The sequence below is a fragment of the Lagopus leucura genome, unplaced genomic scaffold (assembly GCF_019238085.1).
Source record: "Lagopus leucura isolate 7727_CA_CO unplaced genomic scaffold, USGS_WTPT01 Super-Scaffold_100008, whole genome shotgun sequence".
Lineage (NCBI taxonomy): Eukaryota > Metazoa > Chordata > Aves > Galliformes > Phasianidae > Lagopus > Lagopus leucura.
Window position 1 is genome coordinate 11,032,858 of NW_024962265.1, and position 23,614 is coordinate 11,056,471.

Here is a 23,614-nt window from a genome sequence, read left to right on the forward strand (position 1 = left end):
TTTGTTCAGATAGAGTCGATCTTCAGAAAAGGAAAAGGAGTTCTACCATATGCTGGAGCACCTGTCTGGAAGTACTTGAAGCCCCATTGCAAGTGATTCCATAAATTTCTGTATGAATGATAGAGCAGGTGCGGAGCAAGGGAGCAAGCATACAGATGTATAAGGAGCAGAGGGGTGATTTTCAAAAGGTACTTCGGTCCTTCTGCTTGCTTTAGATAAAAGTTCTTGTGGATAATTTAAACTTTTGATGAGTGAGACAGAAAGTAGAAGAGGAAATTGGGTGTTGTAAGACCTCATCTAGATGAGGTACCATCTTCACTCTCTGAAATGCTGCTGCAGACTGAAAGATCGTTCTCCTGCTGGAAAAACTGTTGACATTTTTATTTAGTTTTAGTTTTGCATGGAATGGGCACAGTGGACAAAACTGGAAGACAGTAGTCCTCCTGGCTTTATGAAAGCCACATTTATGCTGAAGGGAAACATAGCTGTTTGCTTGTTGTTGCTTTTGGTTTCAACAAAACCCTCAAAGGATGTAATTCAAGCAATTCACACGTTTAAACAATAACACTGAATTGGGCTTATTTTCAGCTTGGCACCTGTCTTTGCAGAAGCCTGGAAACTCATTTCAGGCCTATTCTAGAAATGTCACAGGGATATTTTCAGGGCTGGTGAACTGGTCTGTTCTGCTCTCGTGCAGTCTTACGAGGCAAACACCAGCCAGCCAGCTTACAGCAGAGTTGGCCATTAGCACTGCTTCTGCCACTGGGTCTTTTGGTGGTTATGGACAATTGCTTGCTGTCTCTGTGACTCCATTTTCCCACCTTTAAAATAGGAGTGATGGCTTTTATTCCCTTTCTAAAGTGCTTTGAGATGCATTTTATATCACAGCAAAAATTCCTAAGTGTAGTCGTATATTCTGCTCTTTCAGAGCTATTGGAAACTATCTGTGAATCGCTGCAACCAGTGGGGGTCCCTGCAGTCATTCAGAATTGGTAGCTGGGAGTCAGTGGCGACTGCACAGACATGCCCATATTCGAGAGTTGCCACTGAAGCTTGTACCGATAGCCCAAGCTGGTGCCTAGCACTGGCACTGCTAATGAGGCACCCGTAGTAGCATGGAGCTCAGTGTGTGCTGCTGGCTGCACCCAAGGAGCTGAGAGCAGCCCACGCTGGGCTCCACGCTGCTGCAACAGCGTCACTGCTGGTAGCTCCACTAGTTAATTTAAAGCTAGCTCAAGTATGTCTGCACAAGCCGCAGCTAGGCTGTGACTGCAGTATAAAAATAACTCTACAGGAGACCACAGGCAGCCAAATCTTCAGAGAAAGCATCTTACTTACATTTGAAATCAAGCATGGGCAGATGGCATTGTTTCAAATTTGCTTTACCTTTGGTTTGTTGTTCTTCATATTCTGCAGATGCAGCCATGTTCCTAAAATAGGTGGAGATTTCATTTTTCCTCCTCACCTGTCACAAATGGTGTTTTAGACTAGGATGTGCTTAAAATAGGAATTTAAATACCTCAATTTTCATTTTGTTTGCCATTTTAACCGTGCATGATGCTCACCTCCTTTTGTTTTCATCCAAAGTGTGTAGGAAGACTTAATATTGTGACAATAATGCTGAGCAGTAAGTACTATCACTGTTTTCAGAGATGGAGAAATCAAGGCAGAGGAAAAAAATTACCTGCCAAGGCTTAAACAGTGAGTTAAGGTGTGAGAAAGGGCTGGTACTATGCATTTATTTTTCCCTGGGGGAACCAGTGCTGTTTGGACCACGTGGACTGTATCAGTCAGCAACTCACCAATTAACCATTGCATCCTAAGCCATTTTTTGCCAGGCCCCCAGTTTTTCTACACCTTATGCTAATGTTTATAAGAGAGGTCTTAAGTATACTTTACAATGACATAGCAAATTAATAATAACCTAAATAATTCAGTACTATATAAATTGTATGGAACAAGCATCCTCCTAGGGGGTATCATATAAATAAAACATGGGTTAGAATGGACTATGAATGATGGTATTGTAAGAAAAGCATCTCAAAACATAAAGGAGTAATGATCACATCCTTTTCTGTTTTATAATCTTCCTTCTTTAACATACTTTAGAAAAGAAAAAAAAAAAAGGTTCCAAAATCCAAATGCTTATGCTAAAGGTATACATTGAAAAAATCTTGGTTTAAGTCTCATTAGGTGTGTTAAGTGTCAATTCATTTGACAAAATTATCTCTTAGAAAACAGCTTGCATCAGTTCAGTGCTATTTCATGGCTGATTCCTCAAAGATCTATTCAGAGTATAGAAAGAAGCCACATGATTCATTCAGCTTGTGCATATCTTTTTTATCTTGATAGAAGGATTATCTATGAAGAGATAAAGGTTTGTTAAACAAAGTATCATTAATCACTCTGTCCGGAAACATAGTCTTTGCAGGAACATGCCGTAATTTGCATCACTTTCGCTATGCCTTGCCAGTGCTGCTGGTGAGAAATAAGAAACCTGCATTTATGAAAAGGACAGGTTTAAGATGAAAATAATTCTATCCGAAAACTATGAGATTGGTACAGAATCCTGCCGCCTGCACTCATTCAACGGGAGAACACTGTATTTGTAATAAATTCCTTTTGCTCTGGATGAGTTCTGCATTTTCAATGAGGTTAACTTGGCAACATTCTAGTTGATTTTAATAAAAATAGCTGCTTTGAGGACAGGGAGCTGAGGTTGCCAAATTTACAGCTGCCTTGCACAATTACTCTTACACCTCCTTCAGGGCTACTTAGAACCAGTAAGCAAATTAAGTGTATCGATTGCAATTTTGTTGGACTAACCCTTTTTTCTTAAGGAATAAACTTGATTCCTTTCAGTATGTGTCTGCTCAGAGTGATCTCTTTTCTTTTCAGCCATAACACAAAGACAACATCATGGCTGGATCCACGACTTGCGAAAAAGGCTAAACCTCCAGAAGAGTGCAAAGAAAATGGTAGGTTATTAAGTTTTCGTTGCTGCTCAGAGGGGATTTGCCTTTGTGTGTGTGTCTCTCTCAGTTCTTACAAAAATCAGGCATTTGGGGGAATGATGAAAGGTGTTTAATTGCTGCTTTGGTTACAAGCCATAAGTGATACCAGTTCTCAGTGTGCCATGTGTTTCTGCTTTTTATTCCCCTTTCTGATGCTATCCAAAGCTGAGGATCACAAGTGTGTTTTCTGCCTGTTGTGTGTGTGTGACTCCGGGACTGACCCTCTCCCTCATCTCCTGCGGAGAACTTTGGTCTGCAGAACAGAATCCCTTTTCAGATTCTGAGCTTTTAATCTACAGGCGATTCAATGCATAAGGGAAGCTAGCAGCACCGTGGGAATATGAATATTGTTTGATTTGTACTTAAAGGTACAGTGCTATGCTGTTTAGTAGCCAATTTAAACAAAATAGCGTCTGATAAAGCACCGTGTGGGAGGGAGAAAATAGATCTGTGTCTGTCCGAGTTTGTGAGTGCATTTGGGGGTACTGTGTTGTTAAGGGTTTTAAATTTATCAGTGTAAATAGTATGGGGATGCTTAGAGAGCTGCGGCTGAAATGCAGGAGAGATGAGTTGTATATCGACTAACTCAATGAGAGAGATGGAATACACATCTCCTCAAACTATTGCTTATGCACTCAGTATGATTTTTATTTTTCCTCTAGTAAAGTTTCAGGGATCAGAATCATTTAATAAAGCCAAATTAAATATGCACAGTGATGGATCTTTTTCTGAGGAATTTTATTTTACTGTTTAATACTTCAGTGTAAATTAAATGAGCCAGTTAAGAAGGAATGATTTCTAAAGAATGCTTCTTGTTTTGCTATTATGAGATATAGACAATTAGATGCATGCATGCTATTTACATTATCTCAAAGCATTTTGGTATTTTCAACTGACTAATAGGTCAATATATAATATTGACTAATAGTCAACTGACTAATATTTCTTGTACTGCGTCTGATTTATTTTAAATTTTCTAAAATGCATTACATTGTTTAATGTAGATATTATTAATCGAAAGAAAACAGTGCAATTTTGGGCTGATAAAGTGTCATTGAAGAGTTGCTGGTTGTGTGAAATTTAGGGGCAGTGATTTGGTATAAACTGTTCCATTTTTGCAGACGACTTCTTTTTTGAAAGGCTGCTTTTTCTAAAAATCCCTTCTTTATTTCAGCAGTAATTCTGACGTTCTCTTCTGACATCAGAAATTACATGTCTGAATGATTTTGTAATGCTTATTCCAGCACTTACAACACTAGTCCCTGGAGTAAATTCTGTTCTGAAAATAAGTGTTACTGAAACAAAACAGGGGCACAGGAGTTCTGTATTATAAATCTCTCTAATTACATATATGAAGGAATACTCACAGAAAAAACAGGAGAAAAATCCAGCTATATTTATAAAGTAACGTACCACATTACTTGGAGTGAATGTGTGTTGCTTTTGCTTTTTCTTTCTTATAACTGTTATACTGAGATCACAAAAAATTCTGAAAATAGCAGTGTTTGATATAATTTTAAATGAAGATCAATGCATTAAAAAATAGCATTATCTTACAGATATTTGACTACTAGATTATTGAATGGGGATAGTGTTCTGGGTCATGCTGTACTTTAAAGTTACTCACCTCATTAATGCAAAGTACCTGAAGTGAAGCTTGAAAGAGTACGAAGAGGTCTTGTATTCTTATAGAGGTTGTTCTTGCAATGTCCTCCTCTTTTCCTAAAGCTCTTCAGTTGCTCAAAAATTGGTGCTGTGGTTTTCTGGTGTTTGGTTGTTTGCTTTTATTTATTTATTTATTTTTTTAATGTCCAATACCTGCAGAAGAAAGTCTCTTAAAAATGCTTTAAAATGACTATACCTTGCTCTGAGGTCCTCCACCATGGTGCTTGTTATAGCACACAGGGGTATGGAATTTTAAATTAGATTTAATGTCAGGTCAAGGAGTAATACATTTAAGTATGACTTGGTTATCTTATTTATCCCAAACATCTTTTCTGTTACATTTCATGATTTATTATGGCACATTTTTACTAAGAGATAGAAAAATTTAAAACATGCTGAGATAGGAAATGGTACTTAACGTCCTTCCGTATCGCTATCTGCATAGCTTGTGTTGTCATTACAGTTCTTTTGCAATATTTGAAACTTGTATTGATTCCCTGAGATATACTATTATGCTCTTATCACCTATCAGATCTTGCTGTCAAGTTTTCATCTGAACAACCCAACTTTCATATTCTCTTTCTGTGCAAATCCTGCCAAATCCTTCTTCATTCTGCCACCAGCACACCATCTCCACCCCGACAAAGTCTGAGCAGTGTTTAATATTTGAGTCTTCCTGATGTTTTGGTCTAACAGTACTGAAGGCCCCCTCTGCTCCAAGCATCTCCTCTCCTCTACTTTCAGCTCTTCAATATTCTTTTGCCAAAAACTAATTCTCCACATTCCCCAGCATTCCATACGTGCAAATCTTGGTGCTCATTCACTTCTATTTGAAAGTCTGAACTAACCTTCCAGCACATCCTTCCTCTTGGAAGAAAATTTGACATCTTTTCCAAGACACTGACAAGCTCTACCATGTTAAGCTTTCTCTGCCTTCATGCTGTGAACTCCTTCTGTTTTTCTTTAATGACAGACACTGCTCTTACCCCCTTTGTAGGTCAGGAGGTTTTAAGGGCTAATTTTTATTTCTGTCTCTGTCATGACCTTCTGAGTGAGTTTCAGCAAATTACTTTGACTTTTTCTCCATCAGATCTACTTAGATGGTAGTTCTCTGAAGCAACACTGCCTCTTTCTTTGTTTGTATGGTGCTTGAATTTCATAACAGCAGGAAATAGAAATGGCTGGCAATACAAACTGGAATATTTTACACATTTCTGGTATCTTTCAGAAAGTCTTGACTTTTATTTTTTTCTCTCCTGAAAACCAGAATTAAAAAATTGGATTTGTCTGATTAGAATACTTCTTTTAAATTTTTTCTAGGTTGTTTTTTTTTTTTCACATGAAAAATCATGGAATCATAGAATGGTTGACCAGTATTTGTCTGCAGATAAACGTAGTTCTGCACGCTGTAAGCCAGATTCCCTGGTTGCTACATTTCACATAAAATTATAACACATAGCAGACTTCTCAGATGTGCATTCTTACAGCTATGTTGTGTGAATGGTCTACTAACAGAGTGTTCTTTGGGAAAGAATATGGAAAAGAAGTACAAGTCCCATAAGGCAATAAAATGTAGTCTAATGTGGAAATGAAGAAATGAAGTAATTTAATTTTTCAAATTCTTTAATCCATTTCAGGAAAAATTCCATTCTGGAGAAAATTGGGGATTAAACATCTGCGGAAATTTCCTGAGATCTGAAAATCACATTTCACTTAGTTCATTTCTAATCCACTCCAGTCGATAGTAGTCTCTATCACTCTTGCTTTTTATGCCAACCTCCTATCACCTAGAGTCAAAACTATAAATAAAGCTTTGATTTCACCTATTATCATCTGTCATGTGCCTTTCCATCTACTCTACACCCACAAACTTGACTGAAAAAGAGCGATGTTTATTTAGGAGAGTGGAGTTGCCTTTAGACTTCATTGACTGTGCATACCAGCTCTATTTTAACAATGAAGGGGCCCAGAGATGTGGTTCAGGCGTAAATACCTAGTACTTTCAACTTCCATATACCCGTGCTTTGCCACTTCAGGCCATGTAGGACTTTTCACCCTAGCCGAAGAGTTTTCTCTCACTGCTTAGTGAGGTACATGTGGTACCATGCAGATAGCCATGAATTCAAGAACTCAGTTCTTCTTCCATCTTCAAGACCAACTTCATCACATTGATCAATCATCTCTAAACATCTCAGATCCTAATCTCCCTTTCTCCAATTAAAAAAAAAAAAAAGAAAGAAAGAAAACTGGCGATTTTTTAATCGTTATTATATAACTGCTTTTTAATTCTTGATATATTTAGTATGCCAGAAAACAAAACAAAATAAAAAACTTGAAGGTGAATGTTAAATTCCAAATCAAAAGGATGGTCTCTGATTAGGCCATCTGTAACCTCAAAGTAGTAACTGTCTTACAACAGCAGGAAGCATTCACATGAGTACACAGGCCCACTTTTCCTTACTTTTTTCTAAAAATTTATGTAGTACATTTTTAGCTGGAAACATTTCATGTGAGACACAGGAGCACCTTTTTCTTTGTTGACCTCTTTAAAAGGTCTTAAGAATTAAGAAAAAAATATTATAATATGATTTTGTGTTATCAGTGCCTTAATGCTAAGAAATAGTTCTTTCTCAAGATCTCACAATTTAACATACAGTCCCACTTCGTGTTGCTGGTCTAAGCTACTGCCTTGCCAGTTTTTGCATACCCCTGCATACTAATACTAGAAATAACTGAAATCCTGCAGTTAGTCTGCAGCTGACCGTTTTGCTTGTTTCCAGTAGGTGTTCTTCCTCTCTAAACCATCTAACTCTGGTAGAAAGACAGATTTTCAGAGATGAAAGAAAGTTTATATGGGCAACTCTGACTCTGTTGTTATATCTCCACAAATGCAAAACAGGAATACTACACAAGTATTTTCTCAAATGTCACCAGGCTTTGTTAAAATTAGTAATTTTTCATATCATTAGGTTCTTTGATTGTTGTTAAAAAAAAAAAAAACAACAAACAACGCCAAAATCTAGGACTTTCTCACCTTATTTAGATTTAATACATCCCATATTTCTTCAAGAAGTCAAACCACATAACAAACTTTTTTTTTTCTTATTTCTCAGATTTCTTTTAGTATCTCTGCCATGATTAAGCTACAAAATGTGTATGTTTGCATACACCTCCTTCCTTTTAGCAAGTACAAGTGGCTCTACTGTTAAATCTATACAGAACTCTACAGAAATTACCACTCAAAGTAAATCACAAGCATAATAAGAAGCTATTTGTCATTGTTTACCTGATTCTTCATCATCATGTTGTAAGACGTCATCTCTTTATATTTGCATTTTGTAGATGCACTTGAGGTGTGCTGTTTTTATGGGTGAAGCATTACTTCTTGATTCTTACATCTGTTTTCACTGGCCACCAACATGTGAACTTCTGTCTTGTATGGATACTGTTTGTGCATTCCAATGCCCACTAGTGGCAGTGTGTAGTAGCTAAATACTCATCTGCAGATAAGTTTTCATTTTGCCAAAGCAATAGTAACCTTGCATTTGAAACCAAATTTCTGTTTTCTGGTAAAAAGAAGTTGGGGCCTTTTTGGTGGGTTGCGCTGCATCTGTAGCAGAGATGTGGGACTTGTGCAAAACAGTTCAGGTAAGGGAAGATAGTGAAAGGAGGAGGAAATGCCATACCATGCTGATTAGGCAAAGCATCAGCAAGACATCTTACAGCTACAAATCAAGCCCTCATTTCTGTTGAATGAATGGAGCCCAGTATGAGCTGAGAGAGGACGCTAGGAAGCTTTTGGGCTTTTTAAGAGCTCTGTGACCCTGAATACTGTCTCTTTGAATATGATATTATGCTTGTTGCTTCTCTCTAATTTTTCTCTCTGTGAGTTGTAAAAATCTTTTTTTTTTTTTTTTTTTGCACGTTTGTGGGGTTATTTTTGTTTTGCTTTCTTTTGTTGCTTTTTTGTTTGTTTTTGTTTGTTTGTTTGTTTTTTAAGTTGATTCTGAAAACTTCCTTTAGGATTCTCTGGTATTTTCTATCAGAAAGCCTGAGCAGCTCCTGAGCCAGGGGACTAGGCTGTGATCTCACATCTTTAGCAGCACACTGCAGTCTATTTATTTTATTTATAAAATTATTTTCATTTCTGACAGTCTTTTGAGGTCACTTTTTCTTTCTGTGGGAGAACATCATAAAAATTCTATCAGGAAAAGTAATGATCACATAGTGTCAAAAATCAGTCATTTACCAGAAGATGAGTAAATCAAAACATAAAAAGATCAATAGCCAAAATACATCATTCTGACAAAGATTTTGCATAACTTAAGATGTAACAGCCTCAGTTCTTCCGAGATTACCTTATGTCATTCCATCCACTTCCAGCCTCCCTGTTCTCCCACTCTCCCAGGCTCTCCCAAGACTTTGTGGGTTCCTCAAGTTCCAGGACAGCCTACAGGCTCTGAGCAGGCTGGGCCGGGCCATCTGCTGTGCTCCCAGTGTAACGTTCTGGGTGCAGGAGCACCTGTAAGGCATCTTCCCCTTCACATTTGCTGATTTTTACATATCATTTAATGTGTTTATCAGTGAGACATCTGTGACTCAGCTAGCTTTAGTTGAAAACTAGCAATAGATTCAGACTTCAACAGACAGACAGTATGAACACACAGAGTTCATTTGCCTCAGACACCAAAGTGGAAAGAGATACCAGCTTTGGAAAAGTGTTTTTTTACTTGATCACCATAAAAATTCCTAGAATTATACATGTCATGATTGATATCTAATGTTAAGCAGTAGTTGCATTATGTGTTAAATGGTACCATTTGTTCCATTACTATCAAGGGTCTACCAGCATTTTTATTTTAAACCCTATTTCCAGAGAATTATATTTGGTGTTGGTGAGGAGAGTCTCCTTTTTTCAACTTCGAACTGGCATAGATTGTTGTCTTTAAATTCTGGGATGTTGTTGGTTATTAAATAGGTCAGCATATTAAATAATGTTTTTATGTGGAATGATACATCACGATATATAAAAAGGCCTCCACCTATTCTGTTAGCAATGCATATGGGCGCTTTTTCAAGAAAACTGCCTTGGAGAATTTTAGCTCAATGTTCCTTTAAAACATACAACTAAGCTACAGATGATAGGATTGCTAAATAAAGGCCACAGCGCCTGTTTCTAACAGAGTTTTCTGTCCATAGTATGCGACAGCCATGCAATTCACAAACAGCTAGTTAACCTCTGTTACGTTTTATTGTGGTTTTTGTCCTCATTTAATAAAGAATAGCTGTCTACTGCATTGAAAGACTTTCTGTGTAGTCATCTGTCCATCTCATAAGAAAGTGCAGAGATATCCAAAATGAGTTTAACTCTTCACTGTAGCTATTTGGAGGCTGTAGTCTAAATATGACCTGGTATTTTCCATGGAAAATACAGGACTGTTTTGTCTCGATATGTACACATTTAGTAATTGCCAGCAAGAGAGGAAGTTTGGGATGAATGACAGATGTCCAAAGGAGTTCCTCTCCGTGAAGGGAAAAGCAGGGATTTCCCCGTTGTAAGGGATCAGGTACTTGCTGCAGCATCTGATAAGTGATGATCTGGTGCCTGAAAGGGAATCTAGATCTCTTGTTGGGTATTTATCCATGGGTAGAGGATGGAGTACAAATGATGAGCCACTGTAGAGACAGAGACAGCTGAAGACAGAGGTTGATCACTTGCTTGCGTCTTAAATATTGATCCAAAGCTCAGTGAAATATTCAAGGCTCTGAAGTTTTTCCTCTGCTTACCAGCCAGAGCATGACCTCCTCTGCACATTCTCTTGAGGTTGCTGCTTATCCATGAAAAAAATGTTAGGAGGCCTATTTTTTTTATTTTAAAACACATAAACTTTCTGTATTACAACTTGGTAAAGATACTGTGCTGTAAGTGTGAGAAACATGTTTAGTAAGCTCCTCTGCCAGATGGAGTGCAGAATATAGTGTCATATTAATCAATCCAGAGAGAAAATATGAGAGCAGCACAGAGCATGACATTGTCCCTAGACATTTTAACCTCCTCCTCTGGGATGGGTTGAGTTGCTGTGCCAAGAACTGTTGGTTTTTTTCCAAAGGGCAAGTAAGCAGTGCTTGCAGAGCGCCATGCACAGATGAGTAATTTTGCTGCAAATTTTTAAAACTGCTCTGCAAATGCTTTTTAATTTAGGCATCAAAACCCTTCCTACTGAGTCACTTTTGGGTAGAGACTGCCCATCACACACTCCTGCCTGGTGGCTTTGTGATACGAACAAATGACTAGGAATTAGGAAATTGATTGACAGACTACCGAATTCACTTTCAGTTGTGACTTAAATCCAGGTGTTTCCAGATGATAAGAATACTGCACCTTTAAACCACAGAATTATTACTTAGTACTCTATTTTGGAATGTACTAACCCTTTTTTTAAGCAGCATTTAATGCCATCAGTTCTGTAATGGATCTCTAATTACTTGTAATAATATTGATCACAATAAGTTTTTCTGCTATTTAAGTACATGCTTTTTTTTTCAAGTTGGTTTTTAAGATCTGAATCTACTAAATAATAAGAGGAAATCTCTTGAATATTTCTAACCATTTGAAAGGCATTTTGTGCTGGCAATGCCAGCTGGAAATTCATTGACTGAAAAAAAAGCCTTTAGTGAAGTCACAGTAATGATAATAAAAATAAGAATGGGGGGTTCTTCATTAGTGGTTTTTGTTTTCCTGGGAGTTCAGAAGATACTTCACTGGACAATCTGGGTGCAGTGACACATATTCTGAGAGAAAATCTTGTTCATCCTTGAGTAACACTGAGGACAGAAGAGCCGTCCACATGTCCATACTTTGGTTGCCCGTGCCTTGGGGCCAGCCCTAGGCAACCTGCTGGAATCTCTCCAGAAGAAGCCTGAGGTGCAGGAGTGCTTCCTTGAAGCTTGCTTGTCAGTGTGATAGATAAGTCCTTTAAGTTGTAATGGACTATTAAGTATTGCGTTGCTTTCAGAGCCATTACAGTTTCTCATTATAGCAGATATACAAATCCCTGTGGAGTATTAACCTTAATCTTAAATAGAGCTAATAATTGCAAGGAGACAAGAATGAATAAAAGTAAGAAAGAATGTCTATTTTCTCTGACTGTTTAGCTAGTACTTGGCTGTTGTGTGCTCAGCGCTCCCACTACTCACCTAGATTGTGTGTTCAAGTGGGGAGATCACTATGACCCACAGAGTCCTTGCCTGAACAGGTACTGTCTGACAGCAACTTGCCGAGACAAGATTGTCTCATGGTCTTAGATATGGAAAAGCACAGGCTTTCATTCAAATTAGTTCATGACATTACGAAAAGAAATCCATTCAAGTTTCAGTGTTTTATGAACTGGTGTTTTGTAAGCACATCATTTGTGTGGCTGGGAAACTTGCTTGTAAGACGCTCTGAGATTTTGAGCTATGAAGTTATATTGCTGATATATCGTTCCCTTAAGGTTTAAATGTTTATTAAAGCATTTAGCATAAATATCCAGTGTAAAGAGTGCAGTACATTCATTAGTGATATAAAATGTAATGAACATTTATTTTAAATTGCAATAGGTTTGATTTGTAAAACTTTTGCAAATTATTATTTGATTTCAGAATAAAATAAACACATTTACCAATGATGAACTTCTAAGCATAGCCAGAAAGCTGAAGCTAGCATGTTAATGCAGCTTGAACTACTGAAATAGGACCAAGGCTACATGACCACCACAAAATGTGTATTTTGAGTGGCGAAATGAATGGCAGTTTGAGTTTCTGCTGGTTCCACTGGAGCTCCTCACATTCAGTTTCTAATAACATCCCTTTTTCACTTTGCTGCCAAGTTAACTAGCTAAGCTTAAGTAGTTTTCAGTTGGAATGCATAATGAAATTTAGAAAAGGAGGGAGAGGGATTTTTAAGCTCATCTGGAAAAACATGGACAGAAGTTTAACAATTCACATTTTAACGATCTATAAATTGGATTGCAGTCACCACTGAAGCACATAGCAAATCTCTTGCTGACTGCATGAGGTTGATTTTTGCCGCCAAAGTACAAATATTGCATGGTGGATGCTCCAAATTGGAAAATTCCTAAAGAAACTCATTTCACATAGAAAAGAATTCATAAAGTTGTATTTAGCAAATATTTTGCTAAGTTTGCAAGGCCTTAGTGCAAATGAAGATCAGAAATTTCTTCCGAAATATTATTTAATCGTAAATAGAAATCAGACTACGTGATTTTTAATCCTATTCTCTCTATAGCCTTAATCCTTCAGTCCTTGACCTCTAAATGGCAATGAAGCATGATACGTTAAACAAAGTAGACTTGTGGGATCATACTCATTACAATATGACCATCTAGCCACATTTTTATTGTTTCTCCTTCCTCTGGCTTTTTTATGAAATCTCTTGTTTTTAACAGAGATTATTAATTAAAAAGGAATAGCAATCTTCTCCTTTTTAAAAATTAATCTTCATAATGGCCTTATTTTAGATTTCTTCCAGAAGATCAGTAATCTCACTGCATCTAAAGTAGAAAGTGATTTGATGTTCTTGACTGGAAAGTTTGCCTTGTTGTACTGACTTGTTGGATATTTCCAGGCAACCAGTTCAAAGCGTATTGTTACTACAGAGGAAATCGAATGGCTCACTAATAACTCTAATAACACTCACTGTTTTTCAGATTCCTTAAAAGGGAGGCTATGTTTCCTTTTTTCAACATTCTTTGATTGCTCTTTGCATATAACACAATGTATCTACAGACTAGTGAGGATGAAAGCGAAGTTCTCTGTGCATTAGCAATTGAGTTTCACAAAATACACAGATACCACAGAGTTTGTCTTGAGATTGTCCCCCTCTACTCAGCTCTTGTGAGGCTCCATCTGGACTACTGCATCCAGGCCTGGGGCACCCAGCACAAGAAAGACATGGAGCTCTTTGAATGAGTCCAGAGGAGGACCACTAACATGAACAGAGGGCTGTAGCACCTCTCCTATGAGAAAAGGTTGAGGGAACTGGGCTAGTTTAGCTTGGAGAAGAGAAGGCTCCGTGGAAACCTCATTGTGGCCTTCTAGCACTTGAAGGGGCGTATAAACAGGAGGGGGAACAGCTCTTTATGAGGGTGCATAGAGATAGGACAAAGGGGAATGGTCTCGAACTAGGACAGCCCCATCCCTGGAGGCATTCAAGGCCAGGCTGGATGTGGCTCTGGGAAGCCTGGTCTGATGGTTGGCAACCCTGTGCATAGCAGGGGGGTTGAAACTAGATGATCTTTAAGGTCTTTTTCAATCCAGGCCATTCTATGACCTAAAATTCACTGTATTTACAGCTTCCTGTCTCCCATGGTTGTTTTTTTTTTTTTTCCTTTTCTTTTTCTTTCTTTATTTATTCTTATATGTATATGTATATGTAAGTGTATGTGTATGTGTATGTGTATATGTATATGTATATGTATATATAAAACATGCTTTACAAAAGGTCTCAGTAATCTGGCTTTTGTAAGTTCTTTGACTCCAGACCAGTCTCCTCAAAGTGAGTGCTAGAGTCCTTGTTAAGTAGAACTGGAAAAATCTGTCTAAGCACAGATGTCCTGTATTTGAGTTTTGACAGATAAAACAGCACTTTACCTGTCTTTCCTGACAGATGTCCTGCAAACCCAGTGGCTGATAAGCACTGTTTGTATGAAACAAAAAATATAGTGGTACAATTTCAAGCTTTCCTCCCAAGTGGAAGGAACATGTAGGTGTTTAGTATGTGGATTGTGGCTGCTGCAAAACAGTTGGGAACATCAGAACTGTATTTTCAGTATTCATACTGGAAGGCTTTGGAATAGTGACTATAAAATGTGAAAAAGCATAAAAGCATAGATGTGTAAAATTCAATGCAGACTGCATAAAAAGAGATTTAGATTTGTGATGCTTTAAAATACTGAAATTGTTTCAGAACAGAAATATAAAAAGAAAAAAAAAAACTCCCCAGATCTGAGAAAATTCCCTGAGTCCAGTGAAGGTGGGGGTAAAGGACTGGTGTGTCCAAGCAGATGCAGTCATCACCGAGAAATTTTTAAATCTAATTAAATTATACAGACTACCATCTAATGTTTAATCAAAATAATTATTTCTGATTGCACATTGTGGTGAAAGATTACATTTTTGTTGCCTATGAAACTGTGAAAATGAAGAGCAGATACATTTTTCTTCTTTCCAGCTGGATTTCTTTAATGTAATTTCTCTTACGTACACCCTGATTTCTCCATTTTATTTTTTTTTCATATGCAATTTGTAATTGTAGCATACCTTTTTTGTTAAAAAGCATACTCTTGTGACGTGAAGGTTTTCCCTTAAAGAACATCATTCTACACTTTTTACTCCTTTAAGAAAATTTCAGTGATTCCAGTTTTCCTGTTATGGAAACAGAAAAGCTCCATTTATTTGGGTCCATGTGAAAGATGAGGACAGACCCCTTGTCTGCTTTAAAAGGATAACAGCTTTAAATAAAAAGACGGTAGATTTAGATCAGATATGAGAGAAATTCTTCCTCACAAGGGTGGAGAGGCACTGGAACAGGCTGCCCAGAGGTGTGGATGCCCTATCCCTGGAAGTGTTTAAGACCAGGTTGGATGGGGCTTTGAGAAACCTGGTCCAGTGGGAGGTTTCCCTGCCTTTGTCATGGCAGTTGGATCTAGATGGTCTTTAAGGTCTCTTCCAACCCAAACCATTCTGTTTTTATATCTGGACATTCTGTTCCGTCTGTACAAAAAGCACCCAAAATAATTGAGTATCGATTTCAAAATTAAACAGTTCTAGACATACTATAATAGCCTCTGATAGATCCATCACAGTCGTGCTTTCATGAACATGAAAGTGTTTGCCACTGCTCACACAAGATGGAGTGATTTTCGTATTGCGACTTTTGCTACCATCAATTTTCACCATTATAAACATGGTGAAGAAGGTCAGACATGGCAATTTCTGAACTGATGGATTCTGTATACTTAAACACTCATCTTTAAAGGGTTCCCTAATTCCCTTAATTTGGCTAGAAGAATCATGCCATTTCTTTCTGGTTTGGCTGCAGAACAGGGAATGCTCTAGCCCATTAGTTGTTTTGGAGGGGCAGAGGAGGCAATTTTGTAGAATTTTCAGTCTCATCTTTTTCGGTGTGTTTAGTAGGGGTCTTTAGGCTATAGGCTATTGCCAGTTATAGCCTCCATTGGTATTCACTAAAACTGCCATGTATTTTTGGTGGTCCACTTTGTAAAAAGCAATTTATCAGTGTCTTTTCTGTTCCTCATTTGTCTGTGGCTGATTTCTGTGTCATGATGTTTCTACTTGGGCATTTTGTCACTACCACTATCTGAACTATTTTGCCTCTTCACAACTCAGAGAGTATGACTGTATTTGGAAGGTGTACATTAATACATAAGACAGAGCACAGGTGCTCTGATGAGTACTGAGAAAGATACAGAAATATCTTAAACTTTATGACTACCCAACTATTAAAAGACATATTTGTGTGTTACAAAAGAGGCTTTCAAATTTGCTTGCACTTTAAGTTTTATCCCCTTTATATTTTCGTTTTTCAAATGTGTGAAGCATTTTGTGACCTTATTTCTTCTCTTATACTTCTTCTCATGTTTCCCTATGACATCTGGTTAGCATATATCTTCATAGTGCATTTGACATCTATCAAATAGTTCAGATTATTCATTAAATGTAGGTGTTAATTTTTGAGAAGTCAAATTTTATTTTTGGATTTCTGCTGGTCCAGTGTTCTCTTTTGTTTTGCTGGCTGAAATGGAATCAAATACATACTTTTAAAAGAGTAGACATTAGCCTAGTAAGAAGTAAAAGAAAACCTTTTTTTCCCCCAAGTATTAATCCTGACAGCTGTGAAAAAAGAACTGAAGTATCTCTTCAGTCTGTACCATCACTAGGTAAGAATAAGAAGAACTGCAATGAATTAATGTTAATATGGGAAGGTAATAAACATACTTTCATGTATTACTCAAGCACCTGTAATAATGAGTGATGTTCGTACAAGAGAATAGATAGCTTGAAAAACTGACTGACAAATCATATTGATCAATTTTTATGCTAATATTGTAAAAATCATGCAGATTATTTTTTTAAAGAATCCCAGATAGACTGTCCATTAATGAAAAGAGGCAGGGTAATGCTCCAAAACCCACTGAATGGCTTTTGTTGAAATCCACTTGGTGGAAAGGTATTTCATCTGCAAGGAGGTTTGCCTTCTTCTCAGCATAGGCTCCAGTTATTGATCGACTTGAAGGGTTTCCTATTCAGATGAGGAGCGTGCTTTTGGAGATTTTGTTTATGCAACAACCAATATTGCAATTATGTCTTCATGAATATTCATTACAGAGAAAACAATGGATATTCTGATGGCAGAAAATTTGTGTTCAAACACTGTTTATTCTGGACTGTGTACATATTCATGATAAGTTTTCCCTCTTTCACTTCTAATGGATTTTCAAAGAGTGTGACAGCAGTCATTGACAATTACATCATGTCTCATAGCCAAACTGCATGTGTGCTGGCTTTCTTCCCATGATTATTGGGATGCTTAATAACAAACAAAAAATCAATACACACAAACATTTCTCTGCCATCCATAACGTCTGAGATACTGTTCTACTTATATTTCCTTTGTTTCTTCTTCAGATTCACAAGAATGTAATAGCTTTTTCTCTCTTCTGAATGTTCTCACTAATGATCTGACTGGTAGAAAGGCCATATAGGATCCTAGATTTAAAATATTTTTTACTTACTTCACTTCTTCATCTGAGAAAGATATGTAATGTTAGATTCTTATTCCTTTCTGGGGTAGCAGTTGTGCTCCATTTTGGCATAGTAATTGCCAAATACTGTTATTACCCAAAAAAAGGGGAAAATGACAGAGCAGCTATCCATATAACCTTCCCAAACTGACCCCCACATGGGCTTCCCACAGGCTGCAGCTCCTCGAGCACTGTCCCCTTGGACAGCAGCTCCCGCAGCGCTCCAGCCCCACTGTGGGCTCCTCTCTACAGACTGCAGCTCTGGCCCCTGCAGTGGTATCCATGGACTGTGTACCATGGGCTCCTACATGGCTGCATGTGGAGATCTGCTCCGTGTTGTGCTCATGGGCTGCAGAGGGACAGTCTGCTCCTGGGCTACAGGGAGTTTCTGCTCTGTGCCTGGAGCACCTCCTGCCCTCCTTTGGCACTGACCATGGGGGCTGCAGGGCTGCTTCTCTTCTATTTCTCTTCTAGCTGCTGTTACACAGCAGTTTTTTCCTTTCTTTAACCTGCTCTCTCCAATGTTGCTCATGGCTCTGGTCTGACATGGGACAGCACTGGGCTCTGCTCAGAGGCAGCCTCTGCTTCCCAGCACTGCCCAAACCTTGCCATGTAAACCCAGAAGTTTTCCAAACCAGGACATGCTTTAAAATGTTAGTTATGCTTCACATTCCTATTGCATGTTCAGTGTTGTTGACGTACTGAATTTGCACATCTTTCAGAGAGCATTCAGTTATTAGTTTGGTCAGTGCTCATACTTCAGACAAAAGTGAGAGTGGACTCGTATTCCATCGACCTAATCTAGCTGTTCGTGCAGTTCTGATCACTGTAAGTTCTGAGCCACTAGTTCTCTGTTTTGCTATTCTGCTCTCCTGATGTGTGCAGAGATCACACTGATGTTGCTGTAGGGAGCTATATAGGGAGAGTAGAATATTGAAATTCATTACTATCATGTGCAACTGAGCGGAGATGTTTGAAGTGGGAATGTTGCCCTTCCTTTTTGCTGTTGTGCTGTGCCTTTCATATGCCTCAGTGCCCATCAGCTGAGATTTTGTACAAACTTGTTTTGAATTTGAGGTTGAAATAGTGCCACCATAAATTTGATCCTTCTGAGAACTGAGACTCAGCTCTTACTTTTTAATCATTATGTGTGGCCAAGTACTATTTCAGCTTTGCATGTATTCATGCACACCAAATTTTGCAACACCAAGAAAAGCAAGATAAGCCATAAAACCGATTGAAAGAATGGTGGATGTCTTCTCGCTAGTTCTCGTTCTATGCAGTGTATTCCCTTCTCTGTAAATCTTTGACTTTAATGCCAGAGACATGTTTTCTCTACAAACCTAAAGTGTTGTCTTTGGGAATTTCTCATCAAAGGAGCTGAACTATAAGGCATGCTGTGATCAGGTGTTCCTGGACTGCATAACTCACACAACACGGACAGTTGTCATGCTGTGATGAGAGTCCCTGATGAGACATGCCAAATTCTTCACTACTTTTTAAGTTAAAATAATATATGGCTAACATTGAATTGAAATGAATGGGGAATATCTAACATAGCTTGCATTCTACAGAAAGTTGCTAGTGAGTGGGGCTTTTTCCTAGTGTTAAGTTTATTCTTCAATATTCAGTATTCTTTAACATAAAAAGAAAATCTTGGAAAATAAAGCCAACTCACTCAAACTTTTGGCCAGAATGATACACTAGGCCTTTCTCTGCATTGCAGTTCTTTTCAGTCTTTTCAGTTTTCATAGACTTCAGTCAAAATTGTGAAAGTACAGTCCTTTAAAAAGTGTTACTATGTCTGTCTGACTGTAGACATCTTTTGTGTCCAAACATACATGTGATGGTGACTGGAAAGACTAGATATCTATACTTTTAAAGCTGCTTTTATTCCTGGACAGATGAAATCTGCTTTTCATTTTATTTTACCTACTACTCTTCTTTTTGCTGTTCTGAAAAATTACCATTATGATATTAATTAAGTGAATGAGGATTGTATAAATCACAATGGAATTAGAATTAGAATTCTGGAGATTTTTTGTGTTTCGAAAGCTGAAATAAAGTTGGGCCTTGTGCTGAACAGAGATGAATTCCTCCTTTACACATAATGAGGAAAACAAAATAGGAACATAAGGTCTTTTCTATTGGCTCAGAATAGCTCTCTGCCTAACCTGTGTCCTGTGTCTAAGTACGACTTAGAGCAGATGGTTGGGAAAAAACTACGAGAAGCCAAGCAGATATAATCTTCTCACACCTTCCTACTTTCTATCTCCCAGTTTCTTAAAGTAATGCTGAGCTGGAGGCTGCATAAGGTTCATTGTGCTTAACTATCCTTTATGAATGTGTTTAATTTCTTTTCAGGTCCATTTAAACTTTCCTATTTCACAGCCTCTCAGGGTAATGAGATCTACAGTTCAGTTATGTGTTCTCTAGAGATGAAAAAAGCAAAATAAATATTTCTTCGTTAGATGGCTGCTTGCTGACAATTTCACTAGGTATCAGGTGGTATTGATAATGCTTCTTTATAACGAAAAACACTACATAATAATTCTCTTTACACTAATATATATTATTACTAATGTCATATGCTGGTATCACATGCAGTATCTGTCCAAAAGGAGAATCACAGACCATTGAATCTCCCTTTGCAGACAACTTCTTACCAGCTCTGATGGCAGGGGCTGCCCCTGCTAGCTCAGCTTTTCAGGGGAGATGGCCACAAGTGCAGATTCTCAGGATGTGAGTGCTGTATTGATGCCATAATGATGTTTACTGTTTTAGTCTCAATTCCTTTCCTGAGATTGCTGATGTTCTCTTTGGTTTTGTGTGCTGCTGGGCTTAAGCACATGTCTTGAAGATTCTTTTTTCCCTGAGTGGTAATAACAACTTTAGAGCTCGTCATTACATATGTATGTGTATTCAGAGTTAGGGTTATTTTTTTCCAATGTGCATTTCTTCACATTTATGGAGATTAAAATTCATCTGCCATTTTATCAGTTAGTATTATGAGATTGTTCTTCAGCTTCTCACAGGCAGCTTTAATGTGATTATCCTGAATAAGCTTTCAGAGGCTTGAATCAATCTCCCAGCATCAGGAAGGTGACTTCAGAATCACAAGATCTTAAGAAAGAATGTGTGACAATTTTTATTTACCTTCATTTTACTTGATCTTTGGAGATGACTATTTGCATTCTTTATCCACCAGTGAAATTGACTAAAACTATGCTAAGGCCAGAAAGAGCATTAGTATAGTGATCCTGTTTTTGAAATGGCAGATTTAGGAATGCTTGATAACAGCATCTCAGTCTAATTATCTGAATTGAATTACTCCACAGAAACAAAACCAGCTGGCCCAGTTCAGTGATGTCAAAGTGGGATGTTGAAATCCACTGCTGAACACCGTGAGCTTTGTACTGTAGGCACCTCCAGAGGGTGTTTCATCTTACCTTAGCTTTAATGCTTAACTAGATATATACTAACGTTGTAGCACCCCTTTGCTCCCAGGCATTTGAGAAGACGTCAGGGCACACTTGCCCTGGTTGTGAATAACACTGGGCCTTTGAAGTAGCTGAGATGCTTCGCATCCTGGTCTTGGCAGGCACCAGGGAAGGCCTTCACATTTATTGATCCTGAGGCATCTAACCAGGGTAGGAGAAATTGGCTCTGCATGAGGGCAAATTGGCCTGATGCAGCAGCAGAGACAGCCACTGCCTTTCTTTTCTTTCATGAGACACAACAAGCCTTTCACACTTGCCCTTTATTTCCACTCCTCTGCAACCTCCTGTTGATGTCGTGCTACTAAAGAGCTCGGTAGGAGGTGGACAACAGGCGAATTAGTTAGGGAACAGCCTGCTGGCTTCCCTTCCTTGCCTTGAGAATATTTTCAAGTCTCTGCTGGATGTCTTGTTCCTAAAGGCAATACGATTATGCTGGGATAGAATCTAGTGCTCTAGATTCAGCAAACTGTGTTTGATGGCTTTAAGCCACTGTGAATAACGGGAAAAATTTGTAATGTATATATATGTAATGTTTAATGCATATATATAAAATAATGTTTCAGGAAATATTCTATTCTTCTAAGGATTATTGAAGAACTTCTCATGAAAAGATAAAAAGTTGGGGCTAAGTTTAAGCTATCTTTGCCCTCTAATAAGTTTTGAAATGTTGAAAGTTGAAGAATGAATGCTATAGTAGCCTTGAAAATGTTAAACTGTTCAAGTTTAAAAATTTAAGAATTACAGGAAATAAAACTTGTAGCTTTAGAAATTTTTGCTACTGTGAGATATCTTTGGAGTAGACTTCAGAAAACACTAAGAAAAGGAAAAAAACCCTTTCTATTAAATGAAGTTTTCAAACAGTTAACAGTGACGTGGAACAGCATCTTGGTGACCCCGTGTATGGGTTCTTTTGGCTTATTAGGATTTTATTCACAAATTCAGATTTGTTTGTAGTACGAGAGCATCACACTTTAGCAAAACTCTCCTATAGCTTAGCAAACTGCGGGACACTGCATCTGGGAGTTTCTGAATAATTTATCTGAAGTAATGAGTATCATCATGTGATGCTGTATCAAAGCAACTGCTCAAGTGAAAGCCAGCTGGGTACAGCCTTTGTATATCAAGTAGTTGCTTAAGCTGTCTCTCTGGAAAAATTAGAGAACATAATGAGGAAAATTAGAAAACCTGGGGAGCAGCCTCCATGGATACCCATTTGCAAGAAATAATTTGATTAGTGTGAAATCTGCAAAAGTTCATTATTTACAAAGCTCACTAGCATTGTAAAAGAAATGCATGTCTGCATACACACATCTATTTATACAACATGGACATCACATGTATAAACTATGAGATGAATACTTGGTGTACTTATTTTTCTATATCAGCTTTATGAAACACTAATAGAGTATTTATTTGCTCAGAATCTAAAAGGCACTCATTTAATACCCAACAGAAGTTTTGATTTGAGTTTCCCAGAAGGCTTTATTTAGTCTCAGTAAAAGTAGATGCCTCGAGATCCAGGAGAGGCTGACAAATCACATCTGCTAAAATAAAATGCGCAGATCTGCTAAGTATTAGATTGATGCTTTCATGAGGCATGTATATTTAAAGTGCCGTTTGTGCCCACTCTGCACAATGTTGATGAGAGTCATGAAGTGCAGAACTGAGAGAGAAGTACTGAGCTGACGAATTTGCGGTGGAGTCAGTGGATGCTGCAGCTGGCCTGCATCGCTCAATATCGTCTTGCTCTCAATATTGTAACTGCTTTTACTAGCCTGCCTCCTAGTACATCTAGTGTCATAATGATTTAATAATAAATTAATTTACAATGCACCTTTTGAATCCACCTTTTAATACTGTAGAAACAGAAACAATTTGATGTTATGTTTGTACTGATGGCTTTTGTATCTTTGGCTACCTGTTTTTCTTATGGGCACGAGCAAAATACTGCTTCATAAGGTTGTCGTTAGCCTGAGGAAAAAAAAAAATGAGGCCATTGATTAGAGACATGAATTGAATAGCATGTAAACTGAATTACCAGTTAGGGATTCCCAAATGGCCAAGAGCACAGCCTGTCTGATCTTAGCAAAATTCTGCATTGCAGTGGAGAACTCCCTCAAGGATGCATTATCTTCTGATGTTGACCTTAAATAAAGACATGCATATCCTTGTTGTTTGAAGGAAATAAAATGGAAGACCCTTATTTTCAATGTAAGATTGGAAGTGTGCTAATCGAAATAAGATCCAAAAGGAAAAAACTCTGTAGTAGTTCAAAGTGACAGGCATATTTCTTTGAGGTGCATTCCTGTAGTGAATGAAAACAAGAAGAGTATTCTCAGTACATGGAATATCAATATTGCAGCATTATTCTGCTACATGAGAGTTGGAAAGTTGAGATATCTACATAACATTTTTCTCTAGTATTGCATACTAACATAATGCAATAACATTCCTTGAATTTAAAAATAGCCAGAGAATTATGATGTATATCTAGCTAATGCTTTTGTTTCTTTACATTTAAGAACGTTTTATAAAAATACACTTTTCCAGCCAACAATGTCCTTTGGTGGACATTAAGAATAACAAAGTGGAATCTTTAGTTATTCATATT

General features: G+C 37.8%; 1 protein-coding gene across 3 annotated transcripts in view; it reads left to right on the forward strand.

The window, feature by feature from the left end:
• MAGI2 (membrane associated guanylate kinase, WW and PDZ domain containing 2) overlaps window positions 1-23,614 on the forward strand; it is a 708,774-nt gene that overhangs the window by 480,453 nt on the left and 204,707 nt on the right. For all 3 annotated transcript variants that reach the window (XM_042872317.1, XM_042872319.1, XM_042872318.1), the window contains exon 6: window positions 2,899-2,978. In XM_042872317.1, coding sequence (XP_042728251.1) covers window positions 2,899-2,978 — 80 coding nt within the window. The remainder of the gene's footprint in view (window positions 1-2,898; window positions 2,979-23,614) is intronic.